The 20,510-nt window shown below is 40.6% G+C and overlaps 1 protein-coding gene across 1 annotated transcript in view; it reads right to left on the bottom strand.

Moving 5' to 3' along the window:
* Nucleotides 1-816: 816 nt before the first annotated feature.
* The window catches only part of LOC102254681 (sodium/hydrogen exchanger 9-like), a 95,417-nt gene continuing 75,723 nt past the window's right edge, over nucleotides 817-20,510 (bottom strand). The window contains exons 4-7 of the mRNA XM_014539255.1: nucleotides 17,935-18,012; nucleotides 16,398-16,474; nucleotides 2,517-2,572; nucleotides 817-947 (exon numbers count right to left, since the gene is read on the bottom strand). Coding sequence (XP_014394741.1) covers nucleotides 817-947; nucleotides 2,517-2,572; nucleotides 16,398-16,474; nucleotides 17,935-18,012 — 342 coding nt within the window. The remainder of the gene's footprint in view (nucleotides 948-2,516; nucleotides 2,573-16,397; nucleotides 16,475-17,934; nucleotides 18,013-20,510) is intronic.

Below are 20,510 nucleotides of genomic sequence, written 5' to 3'. Positions count from 1 at the left end.
GTCAGTGTGTGTCATAGTGACCAGTGATTCCCAGTTGTTCTGCTGTTAGGGTCAATTTGCATATTACCCTTTTATTATATAGGATAGAGGCCTGGTGCATGGGTGAGGGCCAGCTGGTTTGCCCTGAAGGGTGTCCCGGATCAGGGTGGGGGTCCCGTTGGGGTGCCTGGCCACCTGGGTGAGGGGCTGGGGGCTGTTTTCAGGCTGGCCACACCCCCTTCAGGGTGGGGGTCCCCACTGGGGTGCCTGGCCATCCTGGGTGAAGGGCTGATGGCTGTTTTCAGGCTGGCCAAGCCCCCCAGTGACCCAAGCTCCTAGCCTCTCCTTTTTTTTCCTTTTTTTTTTCTGGGATTTATTTATCTTCTATATTTGAAACTTTGTAGCCTTGAGTGGAGGCCAGGTCCAGCTGGAAGCCTGGTTGCCTCTGGCAAACCAGGCTTCCAGCCCCTCCTTGAGCAGAGGCCAGGGCGGGCTGGAAGCAGGTGTCTGGAATTTATCTTCTATAATTGAAACTTTGTAGACTTGAGCGGAGCCGAGGGCCAGCCAGGGCAGGTGGGAAGCTTGGCTTCCTCCATTGCCGGGGGAAACCCAAGCCTCCTGCTCACTCCAGCTCTGTGGCCGCTGCCAACTTAGTTGGGTTAATTTGCATACTCGCTTCTGATTGGCTGGTGGGCATGGCTTGTGGTTGAGACTTGAGCGTAGCAGAGGGATGGTTAATTTGCATGTTTCTCTTTTATTATATAGGATTCAACAGATATAAAATGACTCTCTTAAATCACCATGAATGTTCCTAAATGCTGTTCTCAGGGTTTGCACTTACTCCTGCAGGTCCAGGAGCAAGGCCCAGCCTCCAGGGCAGTGCTGGCTGCTGTACATGGCCTTGGCAGCACTTTCCATAGCTTCATGTAATGACCTTTCCTTCAAGCAAGGCTGTAAAAACTGGAGATCTTCTCATAATACATTGTCTGAACAGTATTAACACTATTCAAAATATCTTTCAAAGTATGAACAATTCATACTTTTAGCTATGAACAACTCAAGGTGTAAGTAAAGTCCCTTTAATTGTGTGAAACTTTAAAACAAAAATACCAACTATTATTGACTGCTGAAATTCTTCTATATGGGAGGAATGGAGTCAGAGACTGGCTCCTGGAACTATATATTAATGTCTAACTATGTTTCTTGTAACCATATCCATCTGGGAGACATACAAAAAGAGAAAAGAAATTAAAAATAATCTGGCAACTATATATGAAAATACCTTTAAAAATAGCTGTGCCTGGCTGGTGTGGCTCAATTAGTTGGAGCACCTCCTGTGAACCAAAAGGTTGTGGGTTCGATTCCCAGTCAAGATACAGTTGCAGGTTGATCCCTGGTCAGAAAGCATACAGGAGGCAACTGATTGATATTTCTCTCCCTCTTCTCCTTCCTATCTTTCTAATAGCTATAAAAATATGTCCTTGGGTGAGGATTTTAAAAAGCTGTATTTTCCTAATTAAATGTATGGGAAAATAGTTAAATTTAGAAGGTAAAATGGAAAAAATCTTTGGGAAAATTTCTGTACTATTTTTCCAATAGGAAAACCATTTTATTTTTACAAAAGTTATTCATTTGAAGTAGCCAAACTAAACAGCACATTAATGCAAGTAATAGATCAGTGAAGTGTAAGAAAAGAAGTCTAAGAAAAGAAAAGTCTATATTTTTCAGCTCTTGAAAAATATAATCTGGGCTGCAATTGAGTGAGTTAATGCTGGTTGGCTTGCCCACTCTGCAGATTTGATTTCTCCTAGAGACTACCTACATGCAGTTCTCTGAAGGTCTGTGAGCACAGCACTCCTCCTGACAAAGGACTCTTGCAATAGCATGAAGTTATATCCGGTGTCCTAAAAAATTTCACTGCATTTACATTCACTTCTGGGTCCGGCTCAGGGGTGTCTTTTGGGGGAAACCTCATATCCCAGATGGCTTGATGGGCAATGAAATAATAGATATAAAAAAAGACTATTAAAAGTTGAAAGTGGTGTATATGCGTGTGTGTATATATATATTAATATGTAAATATACACAGTATATATAATATACTGTCATTACTTATCACATCTATCATAAGCTCAGACTTTGTTACATTGAGTGACTAACAAGAGTCAGCTTCAAGGATGTGGCAGGCCCTTAACCAAGTATGAAAAGCATTTGCAGAAATCTAGGAAGTAGAAAAAAATAGAAATCACTGCCAGTTTTGACAAATTCTAATGGAAAATATTTGAGAAAGTAATTTAATTTCTCTAATACTCAGTTTTCTTTTCCGTAAAGTAGGATGTCTCCCCTGCTTATTTCACATGGTTGTGAAATGTGAATGAAAGGGGATTTTGCCTGTATTTCTAACACACAGTGTCTTTCCTATATAAACAGGCTGTTTTGAAAGGAAATTCTTTTCTAAAGCATGGGGAGTCCACAACTACTTAACATTCTTTCAGTGAGTTTCCATTTACTCTGCACTCTTAAAGGATACTGTTTACCTTTTCCCTCACTCTCATTTCTCTCTGCAGGGGTAAGGCTACAGTTGTATTCAGCCCTGTGAAACACAGCAGACACATGTTAAATAATCAGGTTATTGGTTTTTGTAGAGGCCTTAAATTTGTAAACCAGAATAGATACCTTTTTGCTGCAAATTTAAAGCAATATCTTCACAATCATGTAAGTAATTTATCTACATATGTTAGAAGCCATTTATTTACCTGGATAGAGGATAGCCCAAGAATGGAATACCAAGCTATACAACATCAATAGGAAAAGCTTAAAGACATAAGTAAATTTAGAAACGGAAGTGACATGTAAGACCCAGACAGAAAGAATCAATTAGTAACCGGTGGTTACTATTTGGAGGGAAGAAAACATTGTCACATTACATGCAACCAAAAACCATAATGAAGATATTATGATCATAGCCACGGAGAAATGATCTTCAGAAATGTGATTACAGAATCACAGTCATCAGGAGTCATAGTGCTTTCTGATCACACTCAGAAAAACTTTGGTCCATCATGATTTGGTCAATAGTGTAATTTGGACACTTAAAGAGGAAAAGCAAGAAACTCACCAGGGCTAATATACATCCTGTACAATAGAAGAAATAAGGTTGATCTTGGGCAATTAAGAAAGCATTATCCTCTTCTAAGGGACTCAGAAGGAGGTCACCAGAAAAATGGCTAACCAGGAGGAAAGTTTCCTGCTAGCCATAGAGTCCTGCTGATAGACAGAGGTGAAGTGAGGCCACTGTCACGCTGCTCAACCACGGTGTTGCCACTAAAATGCTGAGTGGACTTTAGGAGTTCAAGAGCCTAAAGGAGTTGGAGTCCAAGATTTAGAGCAGGACTCTGGTTTTCATCTAGTATCACCACTTCGGCCATCAGGAATATCTGGTATGTTCTATTTGTTAAAGGATAGGAGTAGATTTTTAGTGTGGGCATTCTTTTCTTTTTTAATTAACAGACTTTATTTTTTAGTAGTTTCAGGTTTACAGAAAGATTGAATGGAAAATATTCAGAATCTCAACATGTGTCCCCATATACCCTCTCACAGCCACCCTCCCCTATTATAAGTCAGTAGAGGTTCAGCGTGCACGAAATCGTGCATGAGTAGCTCGCTTCTGCTTGCCTCAGCTGGCCAACCCGCCCATCGCCACTAGTAGCTCTCCGCTGTGTAGCTCACGCCCTGTCCTGCCTCCCCAAGAGCTGCTGCTCCTTTGGTCGTAACACTGTGACCACAGGCCTTTTATGATATAGATTATTGATCTTAAGAAACCTAAGCTTCTATTATAGATGCACAAAATGGTTAAACAAGAATCTATTATATAAATAAGAATATTTATGAAATTATTTTGCTAAACTATAACATTTAAGGAAAACATTATTTTAATAAAGAAAATTGGGGAGAATTTTATTATAGAAATAAATATATATTCTTTTGATGCAAAAAATCTTTAAATGGGAGATGGAGGTAATGAATGAACTTACCTCCATTCATTGCATATAAAGGCATGGCAGTGATTGGACAAAGCAAACGCTCGGTAAATGCAAGCAACTGTCCTGATTATAATTGATATTTCTCATAGTTGAACTTATTTGAAGAGGGGTACAAGTGATATGGTATCCTTGAGAAAATGAGGAAAGATTGAGTAATCTACTTCACAAAGCACTGGAAGAGAAGGTCCAAAAATAAACACTGATGTTGAAATTACACTTACATTTTGGAGGAAGGAGATGCAACCACAGGGCAAATAGTCAAGAAATATTTAAAAATAAAGATTGTAGGCACCTGTCATCCAGTAGCAATGACCTTGAAGATTACATTTGCTCATGGAAACTAAAACAATGATGTCATTATTCATATTCATGATGCATATTCATCGACAATGTAGCTCACCTATGGAAACCTTTATAGCTACCTCTCATGCAATGGGAATTAGTAAGTAAGGGTGAAATAAAGCATCTCAGACCTGTAGTTAAGATAGATTTCTATTCCTTTTTGTTGGCGCCATTTCATTTTAATGACATCAGAATGTAATTGCTAACTCAGGTTGAGCAACTTCCATATCAGTAGTGCTAAAACCCTTAGAGCAGAGCGTTGGGCATTTCTAACTGTGACAGCTCTATGAGCCTGGCTAACAGTATTCTACCAATTATCTTCTGCATAACACATATACAATATTTGACCCAGGCACGTGCACAGACACAGAGAGCCAATATAAATCTTGTGGATATAAATTACAAATTTAATTGATTTGGTTTAGTGTCAATGCTACCTGAATAAATAAATTAAATGCAAATTAAAATTATCGTGATACCTATATTCTGTCCTTACTAAATCCTAAGTAAATTATTAAATCTATCTACCAGTTTGGGGGTGCAGCATAACAAATTCACCTGTTAATAGCATCTCAGAATTCAGGAGGTCTGGGACGAGGCCCAAGACTCTGCATTTCTAACAAGTTCCAGGTGTTGCTGTTGCTGCTGCAGATCAAGGATGCACTTTAAATTGCAAAGATGACTTCAGCATCAAGCTCCAGAGTCAGTCACACCTTGGAAAAGTTACTTATGCAATCTGAGCCTTAGGCTTCTCACTTATAAAAAGGAAACAACAGAAGTATCTATAATTACTGTGTGTTGTGAAAATTAAATGAAATAATAAATGCAAAAGGTTCAGTTCAAGACATAGAACATTAAAAATGCACCAAAAAAGCTAGCTTTTGTTGTAACTTTTGTCAATGTAAAGATACGCATGTCTGAAATTTTTTCATTAACTCAGTGATTTACTTGGCAATATAGTCACTAACTCTTTCTAAAAGTGAGGGCATGACAACTAAGAAGTTAAGTTTACTAGAGAATATGAAACAAGGATGGAAGGGGATAGTACATGAGATCGAAATTGTGCTGGATTTGACAGTCAAATCCAGAGCGAGCTTATGGTTAAAGCCAGAAGATTCCTAGTCACAATGACCGCCTTTACTTCTCTAACTCTGCTGACAGGATACAGCTTTAAAAAGCAATTTGGTATTGCACAGTTCACCCAAGGCCATTGCTTAAAGAACCTGTTACATAGGTGGATATTTGTATATGGGAAAAAATCGATCAATAGGAGATTAGGTAAAGCAGGGAATATTCACACATATGCATATTATAAAATGAAAGTGAATGAGCCACAGCCTAAAACCATAATATGGATGAATATTAGAAAGTCATGAGTGGGGAAAATGAAAATGTCTTAACATAAAGTATGATACTGTTTTTATAAAACTCCAAAGCATGTGGAAGAACTATAAATAAAATTCAGGACAATATTTACCTCTGGGGGCCAGGAGAGAGGAGAATAGGGAGGTACGGACAGGTAAATTTGACAGTTTGGGTGATGTAGTTTAGTTTGGTGAAGGATTCATGGATTTCCATTTTTAAGTTAATCTTCAAGACCCTGGAAAGGTGCAAGAAAGGCCATGTGGCAGACCACTTTATCTCATGTCTCCTTAAACTGCTGAAGCAAAGGGAAGAAGATGCCAGGATCAAGCTTTCCCCTCTCCAAATCTCTACCCAAGCACCACAGCCAGCAGATAAAGGTGGATGCAGGTAACAGCATGGCACGTCCCATGCATGTAGGCCCAGGAGACAGCCTGGACTGAAAGTCTATCTGCCCAAGTGGAGGGCAGGGAAAAACTGGAGGAAGAGGGAAGCCACTCCAGTCTGGCAATTAACAGCTTAAGGGAACCTTACACGCGAGGCACATTAAGGTGGTGGCCAGATGAAGTGGATCCCCGCACTGCTTGACAGGTGTCTAAGAATGGCATAGATCAGGGTGATGGACAGGTGTACTGGTACATCACTGCCCCATGTAAGGGCAAATACCTCACAGGCTTGCCTGGGTAAGGATAATGGCCTGTTTTAGGAACCACATGCCGTGAGGCACAGGGCACAGGTACTAAACTATGTCTGAAGGAAAGTGTCTATTACAATTGGATAGTCCTTAAAAGGATTTCCAGGAAGCAATCTCTGTCTGGCCCAGGTCTAGCTAATGGGTCCAGCAGTGGTCACACTATGAAACAGTCTCTTCCACAACATGACATCCCTTGACAAAGATAAGCAGTTATGAAAGAAACCACCTCTGAAGAGATGTTGAATTTATAGCTAATATGACCACACCTCCACCTCCATGTTCTCTGCATCACTGGTGGTAAGAAGAGAAACTGAAATTCTCAAATTAAACAAAGCTTTTCCATAATTCCATAATGTTAGATGAGCAAGGGTCAATTTTCCATGCTTTGGTGGCATAAAATATCAGTGAGCCATGCTCTCTACTTTAGCTCCTTTGAGCTTTATGTATATTTTCCCATGAAGTTTTACATACAAACATAGAACATTCTAAGATACTTCCTGTAAGTCACTTAAGTCACTAGGGAAGAAACACATTGTTGCTGGGTCCAGATCATCAGGAAGTATAATAGAAAGCAAGGGATCAGCCTCCATGGTTTACTTGGTTCTCCATTGTCTTTTCTTTTTGGAGCCATAGGTTTCGCACTAGGTTCTAATGCAAGCTCTTGTATTGATATCTCTGAAGATATTTTACAGTTTCTTCCTAGAGTAGAGTCTTTGAAAGATGACCACAGTGATTCATCCCATCCAAGTATGCATGCCCCTTTGTAATGTGACTTTATCATACCTCCCATCTAGAGATGAAGCCTATTTCCCATGCCTTCATTCCTGGCTGTGCTCTAGAAATAATTTGACCAATACAACATGGTGGATGTGATATTACCTGACTTATGCGACTGGGCCTTTGCTCCATCATCTTAAAATGCTGTCCTGTCACGACCATGTGAAAAAGCCAGGGCCAGCCCGGTGGGGCTGAGGGGACTGGGTGCCACCATCTTGTGGCTGTGGGCACCACCATCTTTGAGGGTGTGGCAGTCAATTAGCATATTCCTTCATTGGCTGTGGGTGCCACCACCTTTGAAGATGGGGCAGTCAATTAGCATATTCCCTCCTTATTGGCTGTGGGCTCCACATCTTTGTGATGGTGTGAGGGTCAATTAGCATATTCCCGCTTTATTAGATAGGATTTTCTTTCATGTCAACAGTTTCATGTGTCATTTTCCCTCTACATGACTTTCAGCATTTCTCTTCCTAAATTGCAGTTAGTTTTTCTTTGCTTTCCTTTTTGATTCTTCCAGAATTTATTTTTCTTTGTCCTGTTCTGTCATTCTAACCCAGGGGTGGGCAAACTTTTTGACTCGAGGGCCACAATGGGTTCTTAAACTGGACCGGAGGGTCGGAACAAAAGCATGGATGGAGTGTTTGTGTGAACTAATATAAATTCAAAGTAAACATCATTACATAAAAGGGTACGGTCTTTTTTTGTTGTTGTTTTATTCATTTCAAACGGGCCGGATCCGGCCCGTGGGCCGTAGTTTGCCCACGGCTGTTCTAACCCCTAACATCTTCAAAGCTGTGACACAAGGATTAGGCCAGATTAGATTAGATTAAATTAGATCAGATCAGATTAGCTTCGTGACTAATGCATAGATCCATATGGCTCTGATGACTTCACCTCTTTTACTTCAAAATATAGCGCTTGATATTCTCCACAGTCTCCTCCATCCTACCTTTTGTTTTTTCCCCTCGCAAATGTCACTCTCCTCCGCGGGCCAGCAATGTGGCCCACACACTGTGCTATGGCCATAATTCACCACACTCAGCTGTACTTGACAGATTAGAGGTGTTTTTTCCTCATCCAGCTATGTCAGGTCAGTGGCATATTTATTTTTCTCTCTGACATCAATGACAGGTACTTTAATACACTTCAAGTCCAGAAAGCAAATGAATGCCCGGAGGAATGATGGACCTTCCTGTCTGACTCACCACAGCCTTCCTGAGCTCTGAGCTTTGCAGCCTGCTGTCTCAGGGAGAAACAGCCCAGACACATCCCAGGGACAGTGAGGAAAACAGGGTTGGGAGGAGGGGCAGGCCCAGGGAAGAAGAGAGGGGGAAGATAGATGGCAGAAGAGAGCAGGAACATTTGGGCTTGTCTTTGATAAGAATGAGCTGGGGGTTACTGGAGAAGCGCCTTTGCCTCTTGGCTGCTGCCTGCCAACCTGAGCTGTTCTTATTAAAATACTCACCAATAGAAATAATAGAAGAATCAGAGTTTCTCAGAAATGAGAGTAATCAGTATAATCAAGCATACCATACACAAAAATCAGTCCCATAGAACGGACTTATTGCAAAAGGCAAAATGTTAAAACACTTTAGAATAAAATGTATTTCTGACTCTGGGGTAGGAAAAGATTTATTACAATACAAAATTGCTAACCACAAAGGAAAAAAATCATAAATTTGACTACATTAAATTTAAGAACTTCTGATCTAGCAGGAGTGGCTCACCTTCTACAGGTATGGTTGGAGCAACGTCCCGTACACTGAAAGGTTGTGGGTTCCATCCCAGGTCAGGACATGTGCAGAAGGCAGCCAACCAATGTTCTCTCTCACATCAATGTTTCTCTAACTCTCCCCTCCACCCCCTTCCCCTCTCTCTAAAAAAAATCAATAAGCATATACTTGGGTGAGGATTAAAACATTTTTAAAGAAGTTTTATTCATTAAAAAACATCATGCATGAACAAAGTAAAAGCACAATTCACAAACTGAGAGAAAATATTTTCAACATCTATAACTGAGTATGGATTAACATGTGGAATATATAAAGAAATATGGCAAATTAATAAAATATGATAAGACAATTCAATAGAAAAAAATAGATGAAAAGACTGAGCAGGCAACATGTGAAAATCATAATCAACTTCATTAACTATTATAAAATACAAACAAAGACCACAATATGCTTTCAATTCACTTCTATTAGATTGCCAAAAATTAAGAAGAAAAGTTGGTACAACTACTTTGGAAATTTATTTGGCATTATTTTGTAGAAATGAATATTCATTTGTAGACACTTCCACTTGGCACTCCACTCTTAGATACATACACAGGATGGTTACCTTGTCTAGGAACACAGACTAATTAAAACACAATAACTGGCTTATTGTTGTTACATTACAGTACACAATAAAATAATAGCATCAGATTTCTAGACTTTATGGCCACCCTCAGTGCAGTCTCAAGAATACGTCAGTCTAATAAATATGAAGATATGTAAAATCCCTCTTTTTCTAGCTGTCTCTTTGCTTAGGTTCTTGAAAAACATACTGGTTCTTTGTGTTTATGAATTGTAATTCCCTAGAAAAGCTGATGGAACAGTAAAATCTATTCAGACTCTCTCCCATGAAAAGTTCATGGTTAATTTATGGGATTCACTGAATTCCTTAAGTCCTTCCATAAGTCATCTCTGGGCCCATGCTTCCTGGGTTCAGAACTCTGCTTGACGTAATTCTTCCAGAGTCAGATCTCTGGGCACTGAGTTGTGCTTGCCCAATCTATAAACTATCCCTCCTTGGGGTTTGCTTCTAGACTAGCGAACATCCTTCTTCCAGGGTTAGTAGTCAGCATTTGACACTCCTAAGCCTCACCAAACCTAACCCTGGGTCAGAACAGAGCAACTGCAGTTCCAGACAGGAGCCCAGGGCATTTAGGCCTGAAGGCCCCCAGCTCAGCAGACCCAGTGACACAAGAGGGCAGGGTGAGGGCTTCCATGGGCCCCTTCACTCCTGCACCTCATGGGCAGACAGACAGAGTGTCAGGTCAGATTCTGTGGTGGTCTATTAAGGTTCATAACAGGAAAATTAACATTCCTGAGGAATACTGGTATGAATAATATAAACAACTTAACATCTTTGAATCCAGAATTTCAGAGTGAGTTACCCTGAGTCCCAGAACTTTAATCATGTAAATGATTCTTGCCATCCCTCCAACTAGCTCCAGTAAGAAAAGACAGGTTCCATTTCTGCTTTACAATCATATTCAGAGCTCATTCTAATGTTCAGATTTTCCATATTTGTTAGCCATAATGGTAAATGTAAAAATCTGAAATTATTGAGGGCATGATTTACCTGGCATGTGTAAAACACTATAAGAGCCATGAAGTATCATAGTATGAGGAGGACAAGGTATGTCTAAGACTGTGTGTTCTGGAGTCAAACCAGCTCTGCCATTTACTATCAGTTACTTTTCCTTTACCAGGTTAGGGAAGTTTTCTACCATTATTTCTTCAAACACATTCTCTATCCCATTCTCCCTTTCTGCCTCTTCTGGCACACCTGCTATTTGAATATTGTTATGTTTCTCATTCCCCACAGCTCCCTTAAGCTGTCCTTCTGTTTTTTAATTTTTTTTTTTCTTTTTGGTTCTCTGATTGATTTTTTCAACCCTGTCTTCTAATTCATTGATTCAATCCTCAGTCTCCCCTAATCTGCTGTGGATTCCTTCCAATGTGTTCTTTATTTGTGCTATGTCATTCTTCATTTCTGTTTTTAAAGTTACTATATCTTTTCTCATGTTGTTGAGCATCTTTACCATCATTAATCTGAACTCTATATCAGATAAATTTGTTATCTCCATTTCATTTATCTCTTCTTCTGGAGAGTTCTCTTGTTCTTTCATTTGGGAGTTGTTTCTTTGTCTCCTCATTTTGGCTGCCTATTTGGGTTTGTGACTATGAATTAGGTAGATCTGCTATACCTCTCAATTTCTAGTGCAGGGCAGTGTTAAATGCTGTTTCTGACCAATTATATCAGGCACAGACTCAAAGCCTCCAGAGACCACTTCTGCCTACAGACTGATAAGATTCCGTCTTGAATTGCCCAAGGACAATTGTCCACATGTGTTTTTTTAACAGGGTGGGGCAATTGCTCCTGCCTGGAGGCTAATTGTTATTCTCAGTCTCTTAATGGGCCTCAGCAACTCCGCACCATGAGGCAAGGTGTTTTCCAATAGGGAGGGTCAGCTGTCTGTCCCTCAGACAAAACTGCCTGAATAGTAATTGTCTGTCTGAGAAAGATGACCTCCACAGTGTGAGGGAATGACTCAGCACAGGAAACCGGGGTGTCTGCCTTCTGAGCTCTAAACCCAGAGCCCCTGATACTGGCTTCTGCTCACACAGCTCCAGTCCACTCTGCCTTCCCTCTGCCAGAGCACAAGGTTTGTGGTTCCACAGGAAATTTTGTGCATTGGCCCTTTAAGAGGGTCTCTGAAATCCACCTGCCTTTCCCTGGCAGACAGCAACCCTGCTGCTTTTCACAGCCAGATGTTATGTGGGTACCCTTTTCAGTTCTGGTGCTCTCTGCTGGGGGGCTTAGCTTGGGGATTAGACTCCAGAGTTCTCAGTGGCAACCCCCCTCCCCCACAGCTGAGATATCTCTCCAGAACTTCAGCTGCTGTCTGTGGGAGTCTGGCCAGCCCTTTCGCACCTCCACCCTTCCTATGAGTCTCTGTGTGGTCTCCACTTTTTGTCCTTGGTTATCAGAGTTCTCTCCAGTGAGTCTTCCATTGATTATTCAGAAAGTTTTTCAATATTTTAGTTACAATTCCAGTTTGGTCCTGGGAGCATGTCCATTCAGCATCTACTTATGCCACCACCATTTTTAATCTTATCACCAGTTACTTACTATGTAACTTTGAGCAAGTCTCAACCTCAGCATTCTTATATGTAAAATAAAGCTAAAAATAGTACTATCTCACAGAGTATTGTGAGGATAAAATCAGATAATGTGTATAAAAAGCACAGGTCAGTGTCTGGCATATGAGATGAGATTTATAAAATGAGAAATTTTTAAATTTAACACCTGTTCTTCATTTAGATCCATGTCCCTTGCTTCAAATATTTGTGAAATTGTGGCATTTTTAAAAAGTCCTCATTAACAGAAATTCTTTTAAATATTTTCATTGCTTTTTTTTTTTTTAAAAAAAGAAGCATTTCATTGATAACTAATTAGTTCTTGGGACAAGATGGAATGCTGACGTAAGCATGATGACACATCCCAGCAGCACAAATGGCTGGAGACACAGGATAAGGGATAAAGGAATAGTTCCCAAAGATGGAAGAGATGAATAGGGAAATATTTCAAATACATGGGCTTTATGTAAAACAGAGATGTATCTAAGATATTTCCTAAGTGGCAAAATGGAGGAGAGGAATAGAAAAGGTGGTTGAATTCTTTAAGAACAGTCCATCCTTAAAATTTTTAAAGGTTTCTCTGATTTTATAGTCAGAAGGGATATTGTTAAACTTTCCCATGCAATATAAAAGATTGTTTGTATCTAATTTCTGAAATGATATAAGGTTAACAAAAATTAATTAGGCACTCTTTCATTTAAATGGACCCAATGATCTCAGTCCCTGTGAAGCATTTGAATCACCTTTAAAACCAACTTGTAGTGTGAATAGAGACAGTCTTTACCTGCAGAAGACCATGGCACACTAGCTCTTTTCATTCATGATTCACATAACCCTTCATGGCCTTCACATTCGCATGAGTTTCAGAGGCTGAGCTTCACAGCTCTTTCAACTGACTGCTGCACTGCAGTTCCCACAGCCCCTTACACTGCCCTGTGAGACCTCCTCCCCACTGGGAGCCTGGCACAGTGCTCACCACGCCCACAAGCACTAATGCACCTGATGGCATGGAAAACCCAACTGCCTCATCACTCTCCACTAAATGCCCACCCACATTCTACCTCCTCTGCAAAGTTATTCTCAGAGTCATCTCATTGACAGTCCTGAGTCTGTTCTCCTGCCCATTTCATGCCATTATGAGTATATCTGCATACACCCAAACATCCCTTCTTAGAAATCTGAATTCCTTTTGGATAGGATTTCCAAATAAAAATCTCTCATTTCTGTGAGAACTCCTACAGGGCTAATGAAGAAACATGTGGCATGTTAGTAAATGCTGACTGATTTATACAATTTTATTTTTTAGTTTAATTTATTATATTTTATTTTTAGGGCCAATAATAAATAGAAGTAAGCACATTTGGGGCATTAAGTTGACTGTGGAACCAAACAATTTATTATATTACTTACATTATGTTATTTCATTATTTACATTATGTTATTCTCTCTAAACCTCAGGCATCTCAGCTGTTAAAGGATGGTAATAATAGCATCTACTTGAAAGGATTATTTCAAAGATTAAATGAAGTTAATTAAATTTTACTTTTAAAACAGCCATTGTACATATCAAGTACCCAATAAATGTTTGTGTTGTTTTTATTAGCATTAATGTATCAGAAAAATATAACCAGTCATTTTCTAAGGTTTGAGTAGCAGTTTCAATCACTCATAAAACAGGTATTACAAATTATGAAAGTGTCAGTTTGGTCTGAATTTAAGGTTGTCCCTTTCCTTCAGAAGTTTTTAAATTGTATCAGGAGATAGCATAACTATGAACTCTTGCTTCTCAACATATGGTACCCAAAGCAATTAATCTTGCCATTATTTTCCCCTTATTCCTGCCACCAATCACCACCTAGGGTGAATGCAATGGACATGCCAGCTCCTATTCCACTTGCCACCTCCCACGTTAGCCACTGTTTGCTGCCCTTTACCTCTTCCCTTGCCTTCCAGGCATAAGCCCTGGATGTTTGCTTCTCATTTCTTGGGCCCAACACTTCTTAGTCTTTTGTGGGCACCTCTTCCCTTTCGTTAAGTAGTATTGTTGCCCAGGTACTTTCCCTTCTCACTCCACACTTGCCCTGAATGACCCCATTTTCTCTCAGGATTTCAACTGGTTGCTGACACCACATACACCTTTTGCTGCCCCTGCCTGTGGCCAGGCCCTCACCACCTCTAACCCAGCCTATGGAAATCACTGCTTAAATGGTGCCCTGGCTGCCATCTTTTCTCCACTTGAAAATTCTCCTTCACACAGGCACCAGAATGACCTTCCTAAAGTTTAAATCAGACCTCAGCAACCTCAAGCTAAAGCTTGCCAATGGTTTCCTTTATTTGCAGATAAGATCCAAACATCTGTAAACTACCAATCAATCCCTCCTGCACTTGGTAAACCACATTCAGAAGGCACACTATAGACATTTATTGTCCAGATTATGCTCAGTTCAACCAAGCAACACTGTTCTAAAAGTTATTCAAATCATTTTCCAATATGTTATTGATTGTAACCTTACAATCAATTAGAAGAGGTTCTCAACTCCAGCCAATGAATATCACCAGACCTCTTGAACTGAAATTATTTAGAACAATTCACTTATATTTTCCCCACACACATTACACATTGTATCACTTCAAAAAATAAATTTATAGATTTTCATGATAGTCAAAGCATATTATATTAATGTATATACTTAAATGTACTTAAAATCAGTTATACAAAGAAAACAGGGAAATAATGAAAATTGATAAGTTGACAGCATTGTCCACAAGCTTAGAATTTGAATCCATTATAAATTTCAGATCTTCATATTATAGAACTGTTAAAGATCAATCTTTGCTATAAAGTGACAAACATTTGTTGAGAGTCCACACCTCTCAGAGCCTCTGTCAATATGTAGGAACAATGTGTAAAAATTCAAGAGAAACTACAAGAAGAAGGGGTGATGGTAAGACCTGCTGGGTCTGAATTCTGCCCTGACCATGTTACTGTGATGATTAAGATGATTAATTAACCTTTGAGATGTTACTTTCTTCATCTTCAGAATGAGGGGGTTTAATGACACAAATTTCTAAGGCCCTTGCCAGCTTTGAAATTTGAATATTTAGCTACAGCATAACCAGAGAACCAAAAGCCTTCCCCTGAACATGCTTTGAGGGGGACCAAATCCATGGTGCCTCTCAGTAAAAAACAGTCAGTGTAAAAGCACTAAGGTGCCCAGACTGGGTGAGGCTCCCAACCCACACTCCTGCAAGCCTCCACCTTCAGGTGCTAAAATCTTTAGCTCCTCACTACTTTAACCATGCTGGACATTTTCATACAATGTAGCCAGATTTTTTTTAGGCTTGAATCAATAAAAATTTAACAGAGAATTCAACTCCCCCCCCCCCCCGTCCCCTGCTTTCAGATACAAGCAGTGATAAATATATAGCCTTCCAGTGACACACACTAACAATTCACAAGGGAAGGGCTGGACAAGTGGCCCATGTGTGCTTAGCCCCAGTTTGTTGTGTTAGGATATAACAGGGGTACACAGTAAAACTCAAGAGCCGCATTGGCTGTATAGACAATGAAAGGCATTCACACCATCAGTCACCACAGCTGGCTGTGTTTTCTGCAGTGGACCTTTAATGTATTGGATAAAAGTATAAGTGAATCAGATCGGCTTTACCATTTTGTATCACATTTTGTATCACATTTTGCTTTATGATGAGCAGCAAGCCAGAGTCTATACAGACTTGGGATTTAGACATATAACCAATAACATATCATGAGAAAGAAACAGGTTTGCATGCTACAGTGCATCAACAAAGAACCATCCCAGCATTAACAGCTCTGCTGCTATTTGAGGATATCTGTCTCAAACTGCTCTCTGGTAAACTTCTTAGAAAGAAAACCTCTGCTCTAACATACTGTTACTATTGTATCCCTGCCAATGCAAAAAAGGTGAAAATAATGTAGTGTGCTTATCTGTGTCATGTAAGCAAAAAAGAAAAAAGCAATGTGCTTCACACAATTCAAACTAAGTTATCCATATTCCCTGAGTCAGAAGTCCAAAGCTCACAGAGAAAATCCAGTAGCCCAATTTTAGTTTGCTTTGATTTTGAAGCCTTGTGTTTGTCAGAAGATGTGAAAGTCTTGGAACTGAATCATAAAATTTGCAAAATAATGTGATATACTGAAAAAAAAACAGACAATTCACCCAGTCATTGTGAGCCCAGGAAGTGTGATATTCCTCCCAGATATCAGCTGCCCACCAGCCTCATGGAATTTAAGCCCTGAATGTCACTTACCCTATGACAATACAGGAGATGGCAGTTCCCAGGAAGGCATATGTTAAAATAGATCCTAAGTTTTGAAAAAAGTGTCTCTGGGGAGAAAAATATATATTTTTATTGTCTGTCAGCATTTTTCTTAGTGTAACAGGAAATAAAAATAACATGCATTTTACTGCCTCCTCCTTTCCTCACTGCTTAGGCAAGTTTTGTTGTTGGAGCCCCAGTTCCTGGCCTTCTTGTACAATAAGACTTACTTAATCTACACTGCAAGGACAGAGGTTTCTCAAAGAAGTAGGGGAAACATCTGGAAGGTGATGGGGTAGAGATGACAGAAACAAGTCCCAGGCCTGGCAGGTGAAGAGAAAGGAAGGGACTGGGCAATGTCCATGCAGGGCTCTGGCAAGAGAGTTTTTAGGAAGCTTATTGTCACTGGAACCACTTAGCATTTAAAAATGCCATTCTAAAATATTTAAGTCGGTTGCCTTTTTACTTTTATTATTAGATCTCTGGCTTACATGTTATGAAATAAACTTTAATCACCTACAAAAATTTATTTTGAAGACATACAAAATGGCACCCTAGTATTGGGGCTGGGTGAAGAAGAATGACCTGAATAAATCAGCCTCTTAAATCTTTTCAAGGGCTTGCTTGGGAAAACTCTCCTCCAGTTTGGAAGTGGGGCCTGAGTAACCAGAACTGACAGCAAGAGGGAGCCCAGAGTCCACAAGAAAATCAGGTCTGCACTGAGCAAGCAGCCCAGCATCTGGCATAGGAACCCACAGACCCACAGGCACTGCCCAGGAATCTGGGCAGGAGGGCAGCAGAAAAGCAGACTCATAGCCTCTGCCACTCAAACTGAGGCCAGAGCCTCACTCTGGGTACAGGGATGGATCATTTCCCTGCCAGCCTTGCACACCAGGCTGCATCTGAGTAATGGCTGAGGTGCTTGCAGCTGTGAGGCTGGGCCTCCACTCTGGGAGCACCAAGGGCAGAGCACAAGCACAGCTTTCCTGAGCTCTCACTCTGCGGGCTAACCCCATGCTAGTTCACTGCCTACTCTTGATTACACCCACAGAATAATAATGTCCAATAGAAATATAATGTGGACCATGTATATCATTTAAATTTCTCTAGTAGTTACATTAAAATACATTTTAAAAAAGCAAAATTAATTTTCACAATATTTTTATTCAACCCCATATACCCCAAACATCATTTCTACATGAAATCAAATATACAACATTATTGAGATATTTTACATTCTTTCTTAATACTAGGTCTGAGAAATCCAATGCATGTTTTACACTTAAAGCACATCTTCATTCCGACTAGCACACTTCAAGGGCTTAGTTGCTGCATGTGGCTAACGGTCGGTGTGTTGGCCAGAGCAAGTTCAGAAGAATTCCAAGCATGTCAGATTTTAACCTATATAACATAATCTAAGATAATGATATTCTTACCAAATAGGTAAACCCATAAAATAACTATTTTTTCAGTAGTGCTGATAAAATCCTCTCCTTGATGATAAAGAAAATAGTCACCATAAACTTACCTTCTTCAGGCTATATCCTGCATGAAATATAATTGGTGGCAGTAGGATATTGAAGAAGATTTCTGGGTCAAATGTCATCTGCCAAAAAAAAGAAAAAACGATACTGCAGTTAGGAAGACGCTCCTTTGGGTCACTAAAACTGTGTTTTAAAAATACAATTATATCACCTTCTCTAAGGTTGTATGAGGCACATAAAGAGCCTATCAAATTGGCAGAAATAAAAATAAGAGAAAATGTGAACTTAGACATTTGTCAGTGCAATATAACTATAAGGTAACATTTAATGTGTATTTTCTAGAGCCAACAGCAACACATCCCAGTGAAACTCTGCTGGGCAAAGAAAACTTTTCCCTCTTATTTTGCTTAGTTTTTAAATGTTTTGAGTATATGCGGTTGAATAAAAATATTGTGAAAACTATTGATTTTGAGACAGAGAGGAAGGGAGAGGGATAGAGAGATAGAAACATGGATGAGAAATGTCATCTATTGGCTGGCTCCTGCATGCTCTTTACTGAGGATCAAGTCTGAAACCCAGGCATGTGCCCTGACCAGGAATTGAACCAGTGACCTCTTTGTTCATGGGTTGACATTCAACCACTGAGCCACACAGTTTATTGGCTTTTATTTCAATGTTAAGTTAAACTTGGCCATAAAAACTTTACTTGGTGTGAAGTCCCATAAGATAAGATGTAGAAATTTTTGAATTCAGTATCTGCAATTTGTCTGAAAATGAAAATATTTAATCTTTAAAACCTTCCTTAGACTCATCCTCTTCTTTCCCACTCAACCAGAACATTTCAAAAATCAGAGTGTGCCATTCCCTGCATGAAAGTTAACTAGTGCCTTTTGAGGTACATTTCCTAGCACAGCCAGAGGAAACTGGCAGGCTGAGAATGGCATGCAGCATGCTCATGTTTATTTGTGTATACAAAGCAGATTTGTGCTGCTCTCAGACTTGCTATAAACTCAGGAACTGCTACATCAGAGTTCTGGGAGTAACTCCAAACCCAGACAGTTTCTCAGAAATGGCTGGATCTGCACTGCACCAACTTCCAGATGGGGATCCGATGTGCCATTTCTGCATGTTCAAACCATGGCCTTGGAGATGAGTCTGCTTTTAAGGCAAAAACAATTAAAATCTCTTATCTATACTAATAAAAGTGTAATATGCTAATTAGACTGGATAGACCTAATGTCTCACAGACATCATTCCGGACATCCTTCCTGACAAAGCTGGGGGTGTGGCTGACCTGCAAACTTCCCGTGGCCCCTAGCCCAGGCCGGTCCCGCCCCCCACTGAGGACCCCCACCCTGATTGGAGGCATGGCCAGCCTGCAAACCCTCAGCGGCCCCTCACCCAGGCCAGCCCGACCCCCTAGCAGGGAATCCCACCCCAATCGGGCACTTGGCCAGCCTGCAAACCCCATGGCCCCTCACCCCAGCTGGCCTCACTCCCCAGTGGGTCCCCCAACCCTGATCTGGGGCCCCCTTCAGGACAGGCTAGCCAGCCCCCACCCATGCACCAGGCCTCTATCCTCTATAATAAAAGGGTAATATGCAAATTGACCCTAACGGCAGAACGACCACTGGACCAGTCACTATGAGGCACACTGACCACCTCTTGGTCCTTTTCCCTAGCCGTCAGGCACCGATCACCTAATGGCAAATGGGAACCAAGGGTGAGTGGCGGTGGGGGGCAGGGCTGGCTGCGGGCAGCTGGAGAAGATGGCCTTGATCGCACACCAGGCCTAGGGACCCTACTCATGCACGAATTTCGTGTGCCGGGCCTCTAATTATAGTATAAGGAGGAATATCTAAGATAGGGGTGAATGGGAAGAGTAGAAAGATAAAAATATTTCAGCTAAAGACACTAGGCATTTAAGATACAAATATTGAGACCAGCACATCCACTACCACTTTCTGTGACAATGGAAATTTCTGTAACTGGACTGCACAGTGTGGTAGCCACTAGCCATGCAAGTTATTGAGCAAGGGGATGTAAGCTAGTGCAACTGAGGAAGTGCATCTCTGTCTAGTTGCTATTGGACAACACATTTATAGACAGTTACTAGAATTTAAAAATCTTATCATTCAGTGTTTAAACAATCTATCATCCTATACAAGGTATGGTAAATTTGGAGCAATATACCTGAAACTATATGGAAGAATTATGGATGCTTCATGAAAGCAGTAAGATTTTCAAATATTGGGAATTAATTCTTAAAATATCAGATGACATGGGGGACACAAAAATATCAATATGTTCACCAGGATGCAATAGTGTTCTTTATTATCTCATACTAGAGGCCTGGTACACAAATTAATGCACGGGTTGGGTCCGGCCAGCCTACCTCAATCAGGGCTGATTGGGCCAGGCTGGCCAGGGGGAGGGGCCATGGGCAGTTGGCAGGCTGGCCCTGCCCCAATGTGGGGGCCAATCGGGGGCAGTGCTGGCAGGGGGGAGGGGCCGCCGGCAGTTGACAGGCTAGCCCTGCCCCCTGGTCGAACTCCCAGTTGAACTCCCGGTTGAACTTCCGGTCGAGGGGACAATTTGTATATTAGCCTTTTATTATATA

Source organism: Myotis brandtii, unplaced genomic scaffold (genome assembly GCF_000412655.1).
Source record: "Myotis brandtii unplaced genomic scaffold, ASM41265v1 scaffold210, whole genome shotgun sequence".
Classification (NCBI taxonomy): Eukaryota; Metazoa; Chordata; class Mammalia; order Chiroptera; family Vespertilionidae; genus Myotis; species Myotis brandtii.
Note: the sequence above shows the minus strand (reverse complement) of the source record. Positions and strands in the feature narration are given on the sequence as shown.